At 44.7% G+C, this 21,412-nt stretch overlaps 1 protein-coding gene across 1 annotated transcript; it reads right to left on the reverse strand.

Moving 5' to 3' along the window:
- Positions 1-1,162: 1,162 nt before the first annotated feature.
- Positions 1,163-18,422, reverse strand: LOC123494080 (B3 domain-containing protein LOC_Os12g40080-like). Its single transcript, XM_045228711.1, has 7 exons — positions 18,212-18,422; positions 16,626-16,765; positions 2,713-3,007; positions 2,443-2,633; positions 2,098-2,326; positions 1,580-1,782; positions 1,163-1,435 (listed from the first exon to the last, which is right to left on the reverse strand). Exons 1-7 carry the CDS (start codon positions 18,420-18,422, stop codon positions 1,163-1,165), a joined length of 1,542 nt encoding a protein of 513 aa, XP_045084646.1.
- Positions 18,423-21,412: the final 2,990 nt, after the last annotated feature.

Raw genomic sequence — 21,412 nt, forward strand, 5'->3', positions numbered from 1 at the left:
CAGGAACTAGGGCCGGCAAAAAAGCTCGAAGCTCGCGAGTTAAACGAGTAGCTCGTGACTCGGTTCGAATCGACTCGAACTCAAAGAATAATGAGTCGAGCCGAACTTTAGTTTAAGATCGTTTATAGACCGAGTTAAACGAGCCGATCTCACAAATATTCGTGTAACTCGTTAGGCTTGATACAAAAGAAAAGTATAATTGTTTGGTCATGTATATGTTACTAACTTGCTGATTATTGTGGTCATGTACAATTGTCTGTGGTCAATGGTCAATGGTCATGTACATGGTACTGACTTGTTAATGGTACTGATAATTGTGAGTTAAGCTCGTACCTGCTTACAATGTTTATGAACATTATGCATGTTTAATATGTACATTTTACATTCCCAATTAATCATTTTTATCATGTTCGTAAGGTTTTATGTTCATATCTTTAACAAGTTTAACAAGCTAAATGAACCAGTGAGTCGAGTCAAGCTAGCTCGTTAATGAAACGAGTTTTAGCGAGTCAAGCCGGCCTCTGGTTGCAAGGTCGATTTCGCCGCGGATGCCTTTTTTTTTTGTACTCCCTCTATAAACAAATATAAAAGTGTTTAGATCAATACTTTAGTGATCTATAAATGCTCTTATATTTTTTTATGGAGGGAGTAACAGTTTTATCCTTTTGCACTTACTATATGCATGGACGTGCACTGTAATCGGATCTGCTTGATGTACATCCGTTCCATAGTTGTTGTTGTGGTTTTAGTTCAAAATTATGGAACTAAAACCAGGAAAAGAATGATTCATACTAGAGAGGTAGTATTATGTAGCCAGTGCATCACGAAACTTTCGTCAACTATATAATCAATATATGCAACTGAAGAAATTTTGCTCAGCTGAAGACACCCCAATCAGCAACAGAACAAGATTTGTCTCAACAAGAAAATAATAAATAAGCCATAACATAAAATATGTCTTCAACAAGAGAAATAATCATCATCAGCAGAGGCAGCAGCAGTAGTACATGTGGGTCAAGGGTTCAGTGTTTCCCCAGATTGCATTACATACTAGAGAGTTTGCTTAACATCACGTCATGGGGAAGGCTGAGTTTGAAGCCATCATACTACAGACCTCACACAAAGAGACCACTAACTAACTAGAGCTGCATATGAGAGAGAGCTAGAGCTGCATTTCTGACTTACGGATCAGACGGATCGTCATCCTGAGCCTCTCGCTGCTCCTGTCTGCCAGTTCGATGAGGAGGATGTCTCCCTTCTTCATCCGGGCCTCCAGGACAAGGTCGTTCCAGAACGAGGAAATCAACCTCACCTTCTTATATTTCTCGACCCTCAATGTGCTAGGCCACCGCATATCGGTACCCTCCAGCTCAAGCAGGAGAGGTGTTTGTTCGAGCGGGAGACAACACGCCGAAGCATATTCCATGCACAATCTCTGTTCAGAAAAGAGCGTGTCAAGATGGCGATCGAACCTCAGGACGACGATTAATTCAGCAAGAAAATGGGTCTAAATTTGCGAGCTTTTGGATGAGAAATGGACTATGCATATCCCCAGTGGTCTCTAAAGTTCTGAACTCACCAGCTGTGAATATTCAATAACATCGTATGGCGTCACCACCTTCACATACACAGGGAATTTAGATCCAATCGCCCGGACCTTCTCCTTAACTTTCTCCTCCTGTTGCACAGTTAGCTTCGTCGCCCCTGCTTGGGCCACTATGTAGGACTTGTTGGGCATAGGAGCTTCTAAACCGGCTTCATTTGAGTTGCCAGCTTTGTGTCCTGAAAAACATGCCATATTTTCTTGTGGTGAGCATACGACAACCACAAGTCGATCGTCTAAAATATGGCAGATGGAAAGAAATGCACAGGGCATTTATAATACTATGACCTGATTTAGTAGAAGGGCAGGATGTTGAAGCCATCTTCTCAGCTTTTGCACGACAACTTCGTAGCGGCCTCTGCTCCCTCCTTGACGTTGTGGTGTCTTTTCCCACAACTTATCATCATCACAACTCAGGTTAGTAACTGTAGGTGGGAGTGGTGGCTTTTCTTGGACATTGGAAGAGTTTCCCACGGCAAAAGTTTTCTCACTACCGCTTGGGTCAAGGACCAGAACTTTGAGGCGAGTTTCCCCCTTAATTATGAAAATGAGGAAGTCATTCTGTTGTATGCACTGATCAGTCACAAACCTATCCCACCCAGATTGGAGTACAATTTGATCATCATTGTGCTTCTTTGCTCCAACAGCGTATATATTCCCGTCAGGGGATACAATCTTGACCACCTCCTCTTTCAACTGGCCCACAAGCCACAGTGGTATGTACTGCATGTACCAAAAAAGAAACAGGCAAGGTTTAAAAGATACTAGAATCTTGATTAACATGAATAGAGTAAATAACATGACCAAGAAATGATTTGGGAAAACATGATCCAACTTACAACATGGCAGTCGTTCAAGCTGACATTGCTCTCGTCCATGGCTGCCACAAAAAGAGGAAATCCAGACTTGATGGTATTAACCCATTCTAGCAATTTGTCATCTTGTGCCTTGGTTACAAAGCTCCCGGGCAACAAGGTATAGCCAAAGTGGGCTGGCCTATCAACATGCCCAGGATGAGGCACCACTTGTTCTGCACACCAAGTAGATTGTTAGAATTATCACAAAAACATAGAGAAGGCATCGGACTTGAAGATTGTAATCCACTTTACCATTCAGCACATGATGATCACAAGGTGGTTCAGAAGAGGACAAAAACTTGTTGCGGCCGGGTGAATTGAATATGTGAACCTTAAAGGTTGAATTCCCACTATAGACAAACAGCATGCGGTCACCTTGTTGTATGTGATTTGCATCCACAAAGTCCCGCCACCCAGTTGTAAGAACTATCAGGTCAAGATTGAGGAATTCAACATTGTACGTGCGGCCATCAGGAGTTTCAAGTTTGATAGGCCCGGAGTCGGGGATCAGATTTGTCAGCTGGTTTGTGACCTCCGGCGATATGCACTGTCAAAAGATTCACTTTGGTTATGATAGAGGTGAGGGTGTCCCGATCTTTTGATGAGATAATAACTATCGATTTGGTGGAGCCGACTTTGACGATCCGACTACAAACGTGCACGACGTTGCGCCTTAGCAATCGCTAAACCAATCTCCCGAGGTTACTGACGATGCTGGAAGCACAATCAGCCTGACCACGAAGGTCTATTCCTGCACGCAATCGAAGAACAAGCAAGAATATGATAATGCAATCTGAATATTGCGAATATAGATGAAGTATTGATAAAGGTGAGGATCCGTAAGCGGTCTTGGTCTGGTTGTTGGACACAAACGAAGTACACGAAGTTGCAATGGCTAACTTTTAACTAAACAAATCCCAAGAAAAAAACTACTAGATGGATCTACTTATATAGGAGCAAGTGGTGGCGGCCAAGGAGGTGGGAGGACGTCCCAAGGCAGCCTAAAACCAACCCTAGGTCGTACAAGGCTCATGGGCCCAAGTGGAGGTGATGCAACACCTTTGGACTTGTTGTTTGACTCGGATTCTGCTGCAGCGTCAGATTGTTTCGTCCATATCTCAACGCTCCGGACGAATTTAAAGGTGAATCCATTTGGGTTGGAAAGAGGACGAAATCTACTTTCCAACAAAAAAAGAATCACCCAATTCAGAGTCCGTATGAAAAAGTTATTTGCGTTTTGAGTCAGGTATGTCTGTGCAGTCCGAATCTGAATCCAGAACGTGAGAGACTTGGACTCTATTTTCTCTTGGCCCAAAAGTGACGTGAGAGGACTTTTTGAACAGAACCTAAACTTCTCCTTTTGCCTTATCTTCATATGTGGATTGTACAAATGTCTCATACACTTGCAATTAGACAAAACACAAAAGTGTGTGAAGTATTTTTGTTCCGGATAACATAAATAGATTATTGAATAGTTTGCACTAGAAATCACCTGACAAATATGCTTGTATGCAATATTTTTGGTCGTATCCAAGGTAGTCATTGTTGGGGAACGTAGTAATTTCAAAAAATTTCCTACGCACACGCAAGATCATGGTGATGCATAGCAACGAGAGGGGAGAGTGTTGTCCACGTACCCTCGTAGACCGACAGCGGAAGCGTTATCACAACGCGGTTGATGTAGTCGAACGTCTTCACGATCCGACCGATCAAGTACCGAACGCACGGCACCTCCGAGTTCTACACACGTTCAGCTCGATGACGTCCCTCGAACTCCGATCCAGCCGAGTGTTGAGGGAGAGTTTCGTCAGCACGACGGCGTGGTGACGATGATAATGGTCCACCGACGCAGGGCTTCGCCTAAGCTCCGCAACGGTATTATCGAGGTGTAATTTGGTGGAGGGGGGCACCGCACACGGCTAAGAGATCTCAAGGATCAATTGTTGTGTCTCTGGGGTGCCCCCTGCCCCCGTATATAAAGGAGCAAGGGGGAGGCAGCCGGCCAAGGGGAGAGGCGCGCCATAGGGGGGAGTCCTACTCCCACCGGGAGTAGGACTCCTCCTTTCCTTGTGGGAGTAGGAGAAGGGAAGGGGGAAGGAGAAAGAAGGAAGGGTGCGCCCCCCTTCCCTACTCCAATTCGGACCAGACCATGGGGAGGGGGGCGGCCACCTTTTGAGGCCTTTCTCTCCTTTCCCGTATGGCCCATTAAGGCCCAATACGAATTCCCGTAACTCTCCGGTACTCCGAAAAATACCCGAATCACTCGGAACCTTTCCGAAGTCCGAATATAGTCGTCCAATATATCGATCTTTACGTCTCGACCATTTCGAGACTCCTCGTCATATCCCCGATCTCATCCGGGACTCCAACTCCTTCGGTACATCAAAAATCAATAAAACTGTCATCGTAACGTTAAGCGTGCGGACCCTACGGGTTCGAGAACTATGTAGACATGACCGAGACACGTCTCCGTTCAATAACCAATAGCGGGACCTGGAATGCCCATATTGGCTCCCACATATTCTACGAAGATCTTTATCGGTCAGACCGCATAACAACATGCGTTGTTCCCTTTGTCACCGGTATGTTACTTGCCCGAGATTTGATCGTCGGTATCTCGATACCTAGTTCAATCTCGTTACCGGCAAGTCTCTTTACTCGTTCCGTAATACATCATCCCGCAACTAACTCATTAGTCACAATGCTTGCAAGGCTTATAGTGATGTGCATTACCGAGTGGGCCCAGAGATACCTCTCCGACAATCGGAGTGACAAATCCTAATCTCGAAATACGCCAACCCAACAAGTACCTTTGGAGACACCTGTAGATCACCTTTATAATCACCCATTTACGTTGTGACGTTTGGTAGCACACAAAGTGTTCCTCCGGTAAACGGGAGTTGCATAATCTCATAGTCATAGGAACATGTACAAGTCATGAAGAAAGCAATAGCAACATACTAAACGATTGGGTGCTAAGCTAACGGAATGGGTCAAGTCAATCACGTCATTCTCCTAATGAGGTGATCCCGTTAATCAAATGACAACTCATGTCTATGGCTAGGAAACATAACCATCTTTGATTAACGAGCTAGTCAAGTAGAGGCATACTAGTGACACTCTGTTTGTCTATGTATTCACACATGTATTATGTTTCCGGTTAATACAATTCTAGCATGAATAATAAACATTTATCATGATATAAGGAAATAAATAATAATTTTATTATTGCCTCTAGGGCATATTTCCTTCAGTCTCCCACTTGCACTAGAGTCAATAATCTAGTTCACATCGCCATGTGATTTAACATGAATAGTTCACATCACCATGTGATTAACACCCATGGTTCACATCGTCATGTGACCAACACTCAAAGGGTTTACTAGAGTCAATAATCTAGTTCACATCGCTATGTGATTAACACCCAAAGAGTACTAAGGTGTGATCATGTTTTGATTGTGAGATAATTTTAGTCAACGGGTCTGTCACATTCAGATCCGTAAGTATTTTGCAAATTTTTATGTCTACAATGCTCTGCACGGAGCTACTCTAGCTAATTGCTCTCACTTTCAATATGTATCTAGACCGAGACTTAGAGTCATCTAGATTTAGTGTCAAAACTTGCATCGACGTAACCCTTTACGACGAACCTTTTGTCACTTCCATAATCGAGAAACATTTCCTTATTCCACTAAGGATAATTTTGACCGCTGTCCAGTGATCTACTCCTAGATCACTATTGTACTCCTTTGCCAAAATCAGTGTAGGGTATACAATAGATCTGGTACACAGCATGGCATACTTTATAGAACCTATGGCCAATGCATAGGGAATGACTTTCACTCTCTTTCTATCTTCTGTCGTGGTCGGGCTTTGAGTCTTACTCAATTTCACACCATGTAACATAGGCAAGAAACTCTTTTCTTTGACTGTTCTATTTTGAACTACTTCAAAATCTTGTTAAGGTATGTACTTATTGAAAAAACTTATCAAGCGTCTTGATCTATCTCTATAGATCTTGATGCTCAATATGTAAGCAGCTTCACCGAGGTCTTTCTTTGAAAAACTCCTTTCAAACACTCCTTTATGCTTTGCAGAATAATTCTACATTATTTCCGATCAACAATATGTTATTCACATATACATATCAGAAATGCTGTAGTGCTCCCACTCACTTTCTTGTAAATACAGGCTTCACCGCAAGTCTGTATAAAACTATATCCTTTGATCAACTTATCAAAGTGTATATTCCAACTCCGAGATGCTTGCACCAGTCCATAGATGGATCGCTGGAGCTTGCATATTTTGTTAGCACCTTTAGGATTGACAAAACCTTCTGGTTGCATCATATACAACTCTTCTTTAATAAATCCATTAAGGAATGCAGTTTTGTTTATCCATTTGCCATATTTCATAAAATGCGGCAATTGCTAACATGGTTCAGACAGACTTAAGCATAGATACGAGTGAAAAACTCTCATCGTAGTCAACACCTTGAACTTGTCGAAAAACCTTTTTTGCGACAATTCTAACTTTGTAGATAGTAACACTACTATCAGCGTCCGTCTTCCTCTTGACGATCCATTTATTCTCAATTACTTGCCGATCATCGGGCAAGTCAACCAAAGTCCACACTTTGTTCTCATACATGGATCTCATCTCAGATTTCATGGCCTCAAGCCATTTTGCGGAATCTGGGCTCACCATCGCTTCTTCATAGTTCGTAGGTTCGTCATGGTCTAGTAACATAACCTCCAGAACAGGATTACCGTACCACTCTGGTGCGGATCTTACTCTGGTTTACCTACGAGGTTTGGTAGTAACTTGATCTGAAGTTACATGATCATCATCATTAACTTCCTCACTAATTGGTGTAGGAATCACAGGAACAGATTTCTGTGATGAACTACTTTCCAATAAGGGAGCAGGTACAGTTACCTCATCAAGTTCTACTTTCCTCCCACTCACTTGTTTCGAGAGAAACTCCTTCTCTAGAAAGAATCCATTTTAGCAACGAATGTCTTGCCTTCGGATCTGTGATAGAAGGTGTACCCAACTGTCTCCTTTGGGTATCCTATGAAGACATATTTCTCCGATTTGGGTTTGAGCTTATCAGAATGAAACCTTTTCACATAAGCATCGCAACCCCAAACTTTAAGAAACGACAACTTTGGTTTCTTGCCAAACCACAGTTCATAAGGCGTCGTCTCAACGGATTTCGATGGTGTCCCTTTTTTTATGTGAATGCAGCTGTCTCTAATGCATAACCCCAAAACTATAGTGGTAAATTGGTAAGAAACATCATAGATTGCACTATATCCAATAAAGTACGGTTATGACGTTCGGACACACCATTATGCTGTGGTGTTCCAGGTGGCGTGAGTAGTGAAACTATTTCACATTGTTTTAACTGAAGGCCAAACTCGCAACTTAAATACTCTTCTCCACGATCAGATCGTAGAAACTTTATTTTCTTGTTACGATGATTTTCTGCTTCACTCTGAAATTATATGAACTTTTCAAATGTTTCAGACTCTTGTTTCATTAAGTAGATATACCCATATCTGCTCAAATCATCTGTGAAGGTCAGAAAATAATGATACCTGCTACGAGCCTCAATATTCATCGGACCACATACATCTGTATGTATGATTTCCAACAAATCTGTTGCTCTCTCCATAGTTCCGGAGAACGGCGTTTTAGTCATCTTGCCCATGAGGCACGGTTCGCAAGCATCAAGTGATTCATAATCAAGTGATTCCAAAATTCCATCAGTATGGAGTTTCTTCATGCGCTTTACACCAATATGACCTAAACGGCAGTGCCACAAAGAAGTTGCACTATCATTATTAACTTTGCATCTTTTGGCTTCAATATTATGAATATGTGTATCACTACGATCGAGATCCAACAAACCATTTTCATTGGTGTGTATGACCATAGAAGGTTTTATTCATGTAAACAGAACAACAATTGTTCTCTAACTTAAATGAATAACCGTATTGCAATAAACATGATCAAATCATATTCATGCTCAACGCAAACACCAAATAACACTTATTTAGTTTCAACACTAATCCTGAAAGTACAGGGAGTGTGCGATGATGATCATATCAGTCTTGGAACTACTTCCAACACACATCGTCACCTCGCCTTTTACTAGTCTCTGTTTATTCTGCAACTCCCGTTTTCGAGTTACTACTCTTTAGCAACTGAACCAGTATCAATTACCGAGGGGTTGCTATAAACACTAGTAAAGTACACATCAGTAATCTGTATATCAAATATACCTTTGTTCACTTTGCCATCCTTCTTATCCACCAAATAGTTGGGGTAGTTCCGCTTCCAGTGACCAGTCCCTTTGCAGTAGAAGCACTTAGTCTCAGGCTTAGGACCAAACTTAGGCATCTTCACTTAAGCAGCAACTTGCTTGCCATTCTTCTTGAAGTTCCCCTTCTTCCCTTTGCCCTTTTCTTGAAACTAGTGGTCTCGTCAACCATCAACACTTGATGTTTTTCTTGATTTCTACCTTCGTCGATTTCAGCATCACGAAGAGCTCGGGAATTACTTTCGTCATCCCTTGCATACTATAGTCCATCACGAAGTTCTACTAACTTGGTGATGGTGACTAGAGAATTCTGTCAATCACTATTTTATCTGGAAGATTAACTCCCACTTGATTCAAGCGATTGTAGTACCCAGACAATCTGAGCACATGCTCACTAGTTGACCGATTCTCCTCCATCTTTTAGCTATAGAACTTGTTGGAGACTTCATATCTCTCAACTCGGGTATTTGCTTGAAATATTAACTTCAACTCCTGGAACATCTCATATGGTCCATGACGTTAAAAACGTCTTTGAAGTCCCGATTCTAAGCCGTTAAGCATGGTGCACTAAACTATCAAGTAGTCATCATATTGAGCTAGCCAAACGTTCATAACGTCTGCATCTGCTCCTGCAATAGGTCTGTCACCTAGCGGTGCATCAAGGACATAATTCTTCTGTGCAGCAATGAGGATAATCCTCAGATCACGGATCCAATCCGCATCTTTGCTACTAACATCTTTCAACATAATTTTTCTCTAGGAACATATCAAAAAATGAAATAGGGAAGCAACAATGCGAGCTATTGATCTACAACATAATTTGCAAAATACTATCAGGACTAAGTTCATGATAAATTTAAGTTTAATTAATCATATTACTTAAGAACTCCCACTTAGATAGACATCCCTCTAATCCTCTAAGTGATCACGTGATCCATATCAACTAAACCATGTCCGATCATCACGTGAGATGGAGTAGTTTCAATGGTGAACATCACTATGTTGATCATATCTACTATATGATTCACGCTCGACCTTTCGGTCTCCGTGTTCTGAGGCCATATCTGTTATATGCTAGGCTCGTCAAGTTTAACCTGAGTATTCCGCGTGTGCAACTGTTTTGCACCCGTTGTATTTGAACGTAGAGCCTATCACACCCGATCATCACGTGGTGTCTCAGCACGAAGAACTTTCGCAACGGTGCATACTCAGGGAGAACACTTATACTTTGATAATTTAGTGAAGGATCATCTTATAATGCTACCGTCAAACAAAGCAAGATAAGATGCATAAAGGATTAACATCACATGCAATCAATATAAGTGATATGATATGGCCATGATCATCTTGTGCTTGTGATCTCCATCTCCGAAGCACCGTGCTTGTGATCTCCATCTCCGAAGCACCGTCATGATCACCATCGTCACCGGCGCAACACCTTGATCTCCATCGTAGCATCGTTGTCGTCTCGCCAACTTATTGCTTTTACGACTATCGCTAACGCTTAGTGATAAAGTAAAACTATTACATGGCGATTGCATCTCATACAATAAAGCGACAACCATATGGCTCCTGCCAGTTGCCGATAACTCGGTTACAAAACATGATCATCTCATACAACACATTATATCACATCATGTCTTGACCATATCACATCACAACATGCCCTGCAAAAACAAGTTAGACGTCCTCTACTTTGTTGTTGCATATTTTACGTGGCTGCTACGGGCTTAGCAAGAACCGTTCTTACCTACGCATCAAAACCACAACGATAGTTTGTCAAGTTGGTGCTGTTTTAACCTTCGCAAGGACCGGGCGTAGCCACACTCGGTTCAAATAAAGTGAGAGAGACAGACACCCGCCGGTCACCTTTAAGCAACGAGTGCTCGCAACGGTGAAACCAGTCTCGCGTAAGCGTACGCGTAATGTCGGTCCGGGCCGCTTCATCTCACAATACCGCTGAACCAAAGTATGACATGCTGGTAAGCAGTATGACTTATATCGCCCACAACTCACTTGTGTTCTACTCGTGCATAGCATCAACGCATAAAACCAGGCTCGGATGCCACTGTTGGGGAACGTAGTAATTTCAAAAAATTTCCTACGCACACGCAAGATCATGGTGATGCATAGCAACGAGAGGGGAGAGTGTTGTCCACGTACCCTCGTAGACCGACAGCGGAAGCGTTATCACAACGCGGTTGATGTAGTCGAACGTCTTCACGATCCGACCGATCAAGTACCGAACGCACGACACCTCCGAGTTCTACACACGTTCAGCTCGATGACGTCCCTCGAACTCCGATCCAGCCGAGTGTTGAGGGAGAGTTTCGTCAGCACGACGGCGTGGTGACGATGATGATGTTCCACCGACGCAGGGCTTCGCCTAAGCTCCGCAACGGTATTATCGAGGTGTAATATGGTGGAGGGGGGCACCGCACACGGCTAAAAGATCTCAAGGATCAATTGTTGTGTCTCTGGGGTGCCCCCTGCCCCCGTATATAAAGGAGCAAGGGGGAGGCAGCCGGCCAAGGGGAGAGGCGCGCCATAGGGGGGAGTCCTACTCCCACCGGGAGTGGGAGTAGGACTCCTCCTTTCCTTGTGGGAGTAGGAGAAGGGAAGGGGAAAGGAGAAAGAAGGAAGGGTGCGCCCCCTTCCCTAGTCCAATTCGGACCAGACCATGGGGAGGGGTGCGGCCACCTTTTGAGGCCTTTCTCTCCTTTCCCGTATGGCCCATTAAGGCCCAATACGAATTCCCGTAACTCTCCGGTACTCCGAAAAATACCCGAATCACTCGGAACCTTTCCGAAGTCCGAATATAGTCGTCCAATATATCGATTTTTACGTCTCGACCATTTCGAGACTCCTCGTCATATCCCCGATCTCATCCGGGACTCCGAACTCCTTCGGTACATCAAAACTCAATAAAACTGTCATCGTAACGTTAAGCGTGCGGACCCTACGGGTTCGAGAACTATGTAGACATGACCGAGACACGTCTCCGGTCAATAACCAATAGCGGGACCTGGATGCCCATATTGGCTCCCACATATTCTACGAAGATCTTTATCGGTCAGACCGCATAACAACATGCGTTGTTCCCTTTGTCACCGGTATGTTACTTGCCCGAGATTTGATCGTCGGTATCTCGATACCTAGTTCAATCTCGTTACCGGCAAGTCTCTTTACTCGTTCCGTAATACATCATCCCGCAACTAACTCATTAGTCACAATGCTTGCAAGGCTTATAGTGATGTGCATTACCGAGTGGGCCCAGAGATACCTCTCCGACAATCGGAGTGACAAATCCTAATCTCGAAATACGCCAACCCAACAAGTACCTTTGGAGACACCTGTAGAGCACCTTTATAATCAACCATTTACGTTGTGACGTTTGGTAGCACACAAAGTGTTCCTCCGGTAAACGGGAGTTGCATAATCTCATAGTCATAGGAACATGTACAAGTCATGAAGAAAGCAATAGCAACATACTAAACGATCGGGTGCTAAGCTAACGGAATGGGTCAAGTCAATCACGTCATTCTCCTAATGAGGTGATCCCGTTAATCAAATGACAACTCATGTCTATGGCTAGGAAACATAACCATCTTTGATTAACGAGCTAGTCAAGTAGAGGCATACTAGTGACACTCTGTTTGTCTATGTATTCACACATGTATTATGTTTTCGGTTAATACAATTCTAGCATGAATAATAAACATTTATCATGATATAAGAAAATATATAATACTTTATTATTGCCTCTAGGGCATATTTCCTTCAGTCATGTCCTCATCATCCTCCCCTTCTTGAAAATAAAGCCGTCCTCGGCGTTGCTTAATATGAAATGTGGCTAACAAAAGAGACAAGGTGTACATGTTGTATATGTATATGTCATCCATTTTTTACTTCCCGTGGATTTTGCACATATGACACATGTATACATGAGTAACTTTCATAGTTAATAAAATATAAAGCCAAAATATTATCACAAGAAGTAGAAGGCATGAAAGTATTGCAACTCAGTTTGCACATATAAGTGAAGCTCTTATTGATATGAAAAGATTGACAATATTCATCATTAAACCATCCCAACATTGATGAGTAAACCTTACTTGCATCAAATTTACATGCTACAACATGCTTAAATAAGCAAACATGCAATAAGTCATTTGACACAGAATCATCACCAAGATTAGAGGTCATATCAAAATGATTAAACATTGGTTCTTTTGCATCAACAGTTAATTCATTGGGTGCACTCAAAATTATTGGTATTTCAGTTGTTTGATCACATGACGCATTCATGACAGTAACATGATTCTTTAAAATAGGTGATGCGCTCAAATCAACAGGAAACTCAACACATGATGTATTCAAGTTAACTAGGCATGCATCATTCTCATGTGAAGTTATATCATCAATACCTTTACAGTTACCTTGTCGCAAAGATGTAGCTGATGTAGGTACGGATGATGGCAATGTACCATACTCTTAAGATGATGCCGCGCTCCCAATCTGAGGTGTGGCTGCTCTAGTAGGTGCAACGGTGGAGGAACCAAGCGGTGGTGGTGAGCATGAACTAGAATAGTAGTTGTTGTAGTCACCCAATGCATCCTCCTGTAACTGTCTCTCAAAGGTACAAGCACGAACATACATACCAGTAATGCAACGAGGAATATACTGAAATCGTGTCTGAATATCATGGTTCAAACCACCAAAAAATCTATTCATTGTATCATCCTCAGATTCTTCTATCTCACAATGATGCATATAAGATTTGAACTCTTGGTAGTAAGCATGAACAGTGTTGTTGCCTTGTTTAAATTGTTCAAATTTGTGAAGCAATTCACGGCGATAGTAAGGAGGGAAAAATTATGGTCTCATTACATCTTTCAAATCTTTCCAAGTTGTGGGATGGTTATCAATGTTTTTCTTACAATGCACACTCCACCAAACATAAGCAAAACCAGTAAATGCTCTAGTGGCAGCTCATACTCGCTCAAGTTCAGAAAAAGTCATGGTGACTAAAAACTTGTTCTACTTCGAGCTCCCAAGCTAGATAAATAGCAGGATTAAATCTACCCTCAAATGACGGTAAAGAGATAACCTGACCATGTGCTTGTGTGTGTTGTCCCAACTCTCGTGATGGTGATGATGTGTTCGTCGTCCAAGAACTTCTATCTCCGGAACCTGTCATGATTAGTAGAAACAAGAAACAAAATTCGAGAATAATGTTCCTATGAACTACTAGGATGTGGTTGTAAAGTGCTCACAGTAAAGCAACTATCAATATCTTACAAGTTCTTACCATGCGGCAGGTGGTGACAGGCAACCAGCGGTGTCAAATAACTCCGAAGATTGTGTAAAGCGATTGCCAGAGGAACGTACGTATACACGGTGTAGAAATATGTGGAGCTGGGTTGGCTATATATGGTAGCAAAAGATTAGCAATAATCAATTTAAAGATGCAATGTTGAATAAACGCTCAACGACGGTATTGTGCTGGTCCTAGGCTAGACCGGACTAGAGACGCGAGCCTAGAACACTAATGAGGTCACGGCGTAGCACAACTAGCATCAATGAAGGAAACTAAGTAGCTCGGGACAGCAAGATATAAGTGAAGATCACAACGGCAGTAAAGATAATGATGAAAAACAACTGCCAAGCACGATATACAACAACTCTCTCTACAACTTTCCTCTTGAAAAGTTTGAGCCAATTTTCTGATAACTTTTTTCAAAGAATGCTACTAACTCAAGCTTGCCAATGCAAAAAGAATCACTCAATTCCGAATTGATATGAGGAGTCAAAGAATTCTAAAACTGGCCTGAAAAACTGGAATAAGCTGTGTTCGCGAACTTCGGAGGGCAAAAAGACCTATTTAGAAGCCGATTTTGAGGTGTCAAATATTGAACTAGCCTCTGCAACTATGTAGATGCGGCTCGTCGCTAGCTTTCATTTGAGTACTCGCGGAGCCAAAACGGATTTCGTATGAGGAAGTTATGTCTGTTTTACTGAACAGTGCACCAAACAGATTCCAATCCGAATTCAACTACGAGACTGAGTCTAGATAGATCCGAATTTTCTTTTTTTTTTCTTCTCTTTTTTTTTCCTCACACTTTTTTTCTTTTTCTTTCTCTTTTTTTTTTCTCTGACTTTTTTTTCTCTGTCTTTTTTTTTCTCCCTCTTTCCAAGACAAACTAGATAAGATGCAGATTGGATCAAGCGAAGATGTGAACGACCTCAACTATGATTGTGACAATGAACTATGGGTAGCACGTGGTGGAAATTGATGGATGGGGTGGTGGACAGCGGAAGGGATAACGATGCAGCGGCAACGTGACTAATGTGAACAGAACTCGAAACTCTAAACGAACTAGACCCTAAGACCAGCAACTCGACACGACGATGCAACCGATAATTCAATAATGCAAACAATGAATAGAAAATTGCAAAGGCTCAGACTGGCTTGGACAAAAGGATGAATAGATCTAACTTTTTTGTGGCTTTTTCTTGGACAATAGGTAAGAAAATAAATCTAATCTAGGGGAAACTGGAAATTCTCACCGAGCAACCTGAAAAGTGATACCACTTGATAGAGGCGAGGGTGTCCCGATCTTTCGATGAGATGATAACTATCGATTTGGTGGAGCCGACTTTGACGATCCGACTACAAACGTGCACGACGTTGCGCCTTAGCAATCTCTAAACCAATCTCCCGAGGTTACTGACGATGCTGGAAGCACAATCAGCCTGACCACGAAGGTCTATTCCTGCACGCAATCGAAGAACAAGCAAGAATATGATAATGCAATCTGAATATTGCGAATATAGATGAAGTATTGATAAAGGTAGGGATCCGTAAGCGGTCTTGGTCTGGTCGTTGGACACAAACGAAGTACATGAAGTTGCAATGGCTAACTTTTAACTAAACAAATCCCAAGGAAAAAACTACTAGATGTTTGGGAGCCTAAAACCAACCCTAGGTCGTACAAGGCTCACGGGCCCAAGTGGAGGTGATGCAACACTTTTGGACTTGTTGTTTGACTCGGATTCTGCTGCAGCGTTAGATTGTTTCGTCCATATCTCAACGCTCCGGACGAATTTAAAGGTGAATCCATTTGGGTTGGAAAGAGGACGAAATCTACTTTCCAACAAAAAAAGAATCACCCAATTCAGAGTCCGTATGGAAAAGTTATTGGCGTTTTGAGTCAGGTATGTCTGTGCAGTCCGAATCTGAATTCAGAACGTGAGAAACTTGGACTCTATTTTCTCTTAGCCCAAAAATGACGTGAGAGGACTTTTTGAACAGAACCTAAACTTCTCCTTTTGCCTTATCTTCATATGTGGATTGTACAAATGTCTCATACACTTGCAATTAGACAAAACACAAAAGTATGTGAAATATTTTTGTTCTGAATAATATAAATAGATTATTAAATAGTTTGTACTAGAAATCACCTGACAAATATGCATGTATGCAATATTTTTGGTCGTATCCAAGGTAGTCATGTCCTCGTCAGGTTAAGAGTCAGATATAGGTTTCACCTTTCTAGGAAACCTCAGCAGCATTGGATGCATTTTTTCTTTTTCACTTGCAGTACGTATTCTTCACACATAAGTATATGTTGTGAAACAAACTTATCCCAGGCAGATTTTAGCATCCATCACACAACAACATTTTGATGAAATTACGCCTTTTTTCAGCGGAATCTTGAGCACCCCAACAAAAAACTCTAAAATCGGACCCTTCATCCTCGAAATGTACAGAGTAAACTGAATCGATCGACCGAAGAGAGCAGAATAGAGAGAGAGAGAGAGGAGGGGTTGTTACCAGATTATCTTTGTCGTGGGAGGCGAAGAGGAGGAACTTGTTGGTGCCGCCGTCGCCGTGGTCGTGGTTCCAGTAGAAGTAGCGCCTCCACTCCTCGCAGTCCCCGCAGTCGCAGCCGGCCCCGTGCGCCCCGCCGCAGTCTGCACATTGACGCACGCACGGAGACCGCCGCAGGCCGTGTCAAGAAAAGGCGGCCGGCGTCTCCCAAAGCAAGGAGAACGAAATTTCTTGCAAGAAAAGGACGCATTCTTCTCCGGTCGGGGGCATCAAGAAGGATGGGGGTCACCTGGGTTGAAGAGCTCGCCCGTGTCCATGAATCGCCGCCGCCGCCGCCGTGCAGAATGGAGAGACGGACGGACCCCAAGCTGCTTCTTTTCTTTGGTTGATCGTATTGGGTGTGGGTCCGCGGCAGTGCACAGTGAGCTGAGCTTCCAAGCCAAATGGGAAACTGCGGGCGGTGGCACTGAGCGCCCGGCGCGTCGCCTCGCTTCCTTTCTCCACTCAATTACTGTTTCACCCACCACGGTAGATAGATATAGATAGATACGGAGTAGATGAATCGTGTACGGCCACCTCATCTTATTTTCACCGGTTAAAATCTAAAAAAAAACCAGTTCAGTCTCTACATTTTTTTTACCCTCCAATGGTGGCCACTAAATTTGTCCGGACCGGTCCGGATGACTAAAATCTCACAAGCCGACATCAAAATCCCACCCATATTATTCTCTTGCCGCGTTTGCTCCAGCTTGACCGCATTCATTTCGGCAAACCGCCTCCCGCCTACTTGCATTATGTTGGCGTGGCGATCGAAAATTCGCTCTTTAACGTGGCACCCTCTCCTTCACCCTCGCCCTCAACTCGTCGCGGCAAGCAATTCATCGCGTGTCGCGACCTTCTCGTCCTGTGGAGCAGTGTCCTCGAAGAAGCACATGACGTCCTTCGCGAAGTCGCCCATGGCGCCGCTGAACATCCGATCCAGAACGTGCCCTCGAGCAACTCCAACACGGTGACCCAAAGGGGCGTCAATTTTGTCCGCTTTTTGTCCATTTGGGTCGGCCGACGGACGATTGTGTCCGTTTGTTCACTTTGGGTCGGCTCATGCATGCCGATACATTTTTTTTTGCATGCCTACTTATAAAAAAGTTTCGTTCAGATTTAACTTAATTAACCATTAAACGGCCGGTCAACCGCCGACCATAGTCCACTTAAACATTAATGAAACTAAAATTAAACATAAAAAACTTGCGCCCTCGCGCGCTGCCCTAGGCGTTGCCGTCCTCCCCGGGGCGGTGAGGTCGATGAAGTCAGGCGGCGGGCGCAGCCTAGGGGAATGCGGTCTGCCACGCCACCCTTGCTGCTTCTCCATCTTCTACCCCCTACCCCCGCGACTGCACTGCTGCGCGGTGGGCGTGCTCCTCCTCATCCCCCTCTCCCGTCGCTCTTCCTCTTCCTCCCGTGCCCAGCGGGCACAACACTCCTCCTCCTCGCGCTGGGCTCGCATCTACCCCTCACCTCGGCGCGCTCCTCCGCTAGTGCGCACTGCCTCCAGTGCTCCAGGTTGGCAGCCTCCTACTTCGGCGTTGCACCCAATGCGATAGGTGGCGTGCTGACCCATTCGTGGACATAGCCGTTCCATGCGTACCTCTTCGGCTCATGCTCCGTGGGCGGCGGCTCAGCCTTGGGCTCGGGGAGCGGGGGCAGGAGGCATACCTGGTCCCCCGCAGCAGACAGTGTCGCCTCTAGTGCGGTCTGGTAGGCGGCCTCCTCCTCCAGCGCCACTTCTGGGGGCGGCGGCATGAAGCCGGGATTGAGCTGCACGCCGCCGCTTTGGGCGACATCGTGCTCCGTCGCGAACTAGGCCTCCCAGTTGGGGGAGTCTGGCGCGTATGCTGGGTTTGCCCGCTGCGCCAGCGCTAGGAGGGCGTGGCGCTTGTGCACCTCTTCCGCGTGCGCCCGCGTTGTCCACAACACCTCCGGCCCCGGGATGAGGTGCGAGTCAAGGTGCTAGCCGTGGGGAAGGCTAACATCCGGCCACGGCAGCGGCTGGCGTTAATGCCAGTGCCAGCGTGCTTGGTGCACTTGGATGTATAGCTTGTCCCGTGGCTGACAACCACTGGCCACACACGGGATGAGCTCGGAGGCTATCGGGGGAGGTGGCGGCGGCAAAGGTAGCGCGCGGGACGAGCTGGCGCTGGCGCCGAGCTTGCCCCTGCCCTTGTCGAAGAAACCCATCGCGAGCAAGGGTTTTGATGTCGCGGCGAGGGCGCAAGCGTGGCCAGATGTGGACAGTGGAGAAGTGGATGAGGCCGTCCCCTTCACACGCTTGCATTTAAAAAGGATGACGATCTAGATGCTTCCACTTGCTGCCATGTGGGCTCGAGTTAGGTGGCTGCATTGACTACGACCGCGGGTGGTGGTTGGGCGGCTGACAGATGGGGCCGCGGCAGACATCGAGCGGACGCGCGGAGCATTCCTCTCGTGTCCACGTGGATACAAACCGGCACAAATATGGGCCTAAAATGCGCTGAGACAGACAGTAAGCGGACGCATTTTGGGTTTAGGTCGCTGCATTGGCCCGTTCTTTTGGTTCACTCCGATGCAAACGAACACGCGCGGACCATTTTTGTCACCGCATTAAAGTTGCTCTTGGGCCAACGCCAACGTGTATATCACCAAAACGACCGCAAAATGTTCAGACCGAAACTTTTTGTACATTTTTGACCCTGCAACGACAGTAAATTTGTTTAGACCGGTCCGGACGACCAAAATCCCACAAACTGACATCAAAACCGGGGAGGTTTGGGGGAGTCCAGATGTTCAACATGTGCGAACTCCGATGCCCAGGCCCACCCATATCGTTCTCCTGCAGCGTCCGCTTCGGCTTTACCACATTCACTCCAGCAGACCGCCTCCTGCCTACCTGTATTCATGTTGGCGCGACGACCAAGAAGTATCTCTTTAACGTTGCCCCCTCTCTTTCACCCCCGCCCTCAACTCTTCGTGGCAAGCAATTCATCGGGTGTCACGACCTTCTCGTCGTATGGAGGAGTGTCCCCGAAGCAGCACATGGCATCCTTCGAGAAGTCACCCGTAGCACCGCTGAACATCTGATCCGGAACGTGCCCTCGAGTGGGGCCTGGTCTTCGGCCGCTCGAGTACCTACTCGAGGGCGTGCTCCGGACTCCGTCCCAATTGCCGAGGCACTGTGGGAGAGGATCCGCGTCTCCGAGCACGGGGCTAGCGACCGGAGCAACGACGATGGTCCTGTCGGCGGCGATGTCCCCACGTCGCTAAAGATCTAGGTTCAATTTGTTAGGTACATTTTTTTAGAAAAGGAGGATGACCCCCGGCCTCTGCATCTGGGAGATGCATCGGCAACTTTATTGATTATTCTCGAGGACCTTACAAAGTATTACAACAATATGCATGAATCCACCATCTTGGCAACATATGCCACTACTCCTATCCATATGATGAAGGGGTGCTAGTTGGGCCAAATACCCAGACCACTAACCTAAGCCTATCATCAAAAGCCAAAAGCCCCAGCTGAGCCACATACCGGGTCTGGGGCATAACCTGGTCTGACGCACTCACATGTGTTGTCGCCGCCATCTTCCACAGGTCCGTCTTCAGAGCAGATATTGAGGCTTCTACCTTGTCAGGCCACTCTGCCATCGACGCCACCATGACGCCAGACAACTATCTCCTCATGCGCGAGTCCATCACTGCACATCGGGCGATGAGTCTCCACTGCGCCACGCCATCGAGATTTGCTGTCATCAATGTGTTAGGTACATATAGTGTTGAGCTAGTTGTGTTTAAATTTGAATTAAGTTGGTGCAATGTATCCATACTATGTTTGAATATAGTTTGAAATCGTTTATATGTCCAGACACCGTCTAAACTTTTTGGGTTGAGCATTGGGTACCTGCATTCCTAGCTGATGTCTGCGGATATGTGAGCACATGGCCCGCTACACTAAACTGGTTGTGCGAGAAAAACCAACGGATATAGTTCATTGGCATCCCATCCTTTGGTTTAGGATGTGACTAGCACAAATGTCTGTGTGTTACAACAGGAGAATAAGTATTGATGTATGGAATAAATAATGTAAATGATCATTCCTAAAATCCAAGGCATACACTGAAAAAAATATAGATCACAAACTGAAAATAAACCCAAAAGTTTGGGTTTTTGGTGCATATGTGAATGGGTATGATAATCCTTCAGACTATGTAGTGCGGGAACATACATCGTAAATGGAAAGAAAACAATTCTATCATCAACAACTGGTGTGCAATGATAAAAGAATGAATTTCAAATTTGCATTTACTACATGTTCTTTTTAGTAAAGTTCACTGCATGATATAGCAGGGTCAATAGAAAGATGGAGCGGGTACAACGGGAGAGCATTGTCACCCGTGATTTCAAAGGGCAAACATGTGTGTCTAATAAATTGATACGCCTTTACACAAATATTCAACACTTAATGTTATGGAAAATCTAACCTAGACAGCTCAATCCGAGCTTGCATGTGCAATTGTTGAGTTCCTCCTGTGCACAACTTTTTTAGCGGAACTTGCTGCTGTTTTATTACCTAGGCGGCCTCGGCCGCAATAATGTCACAAATACATATTGGGGAAATAGAAAACCAAGTCTTACATAACTTATTCAGGGAGCCTTCCCTAGTTAGAATGTGCGGCATGATTCGCATTACGCCTAGCACAATTCACCCTAACATCATTCATGGTTGAGAGTTGAGACTAGCTCTTTGATCTCTTCGATGA

This window comes from Aegilops tauschii, chromosome 5 (genome assembly GCF_002575655.3).
Source record: "Aegilops tauschii subsp. strangulata cultivar AL8/78 chromosome 5, Aet v6.0, whole genome shotgun sequence".
Classification (NCBI taxonomy): Eukaryota; Viridiplantae; Streptophyta; class Magnoliopsida; order Poales; family Poaceae; genus Aegilops; species Aegilops tauschii.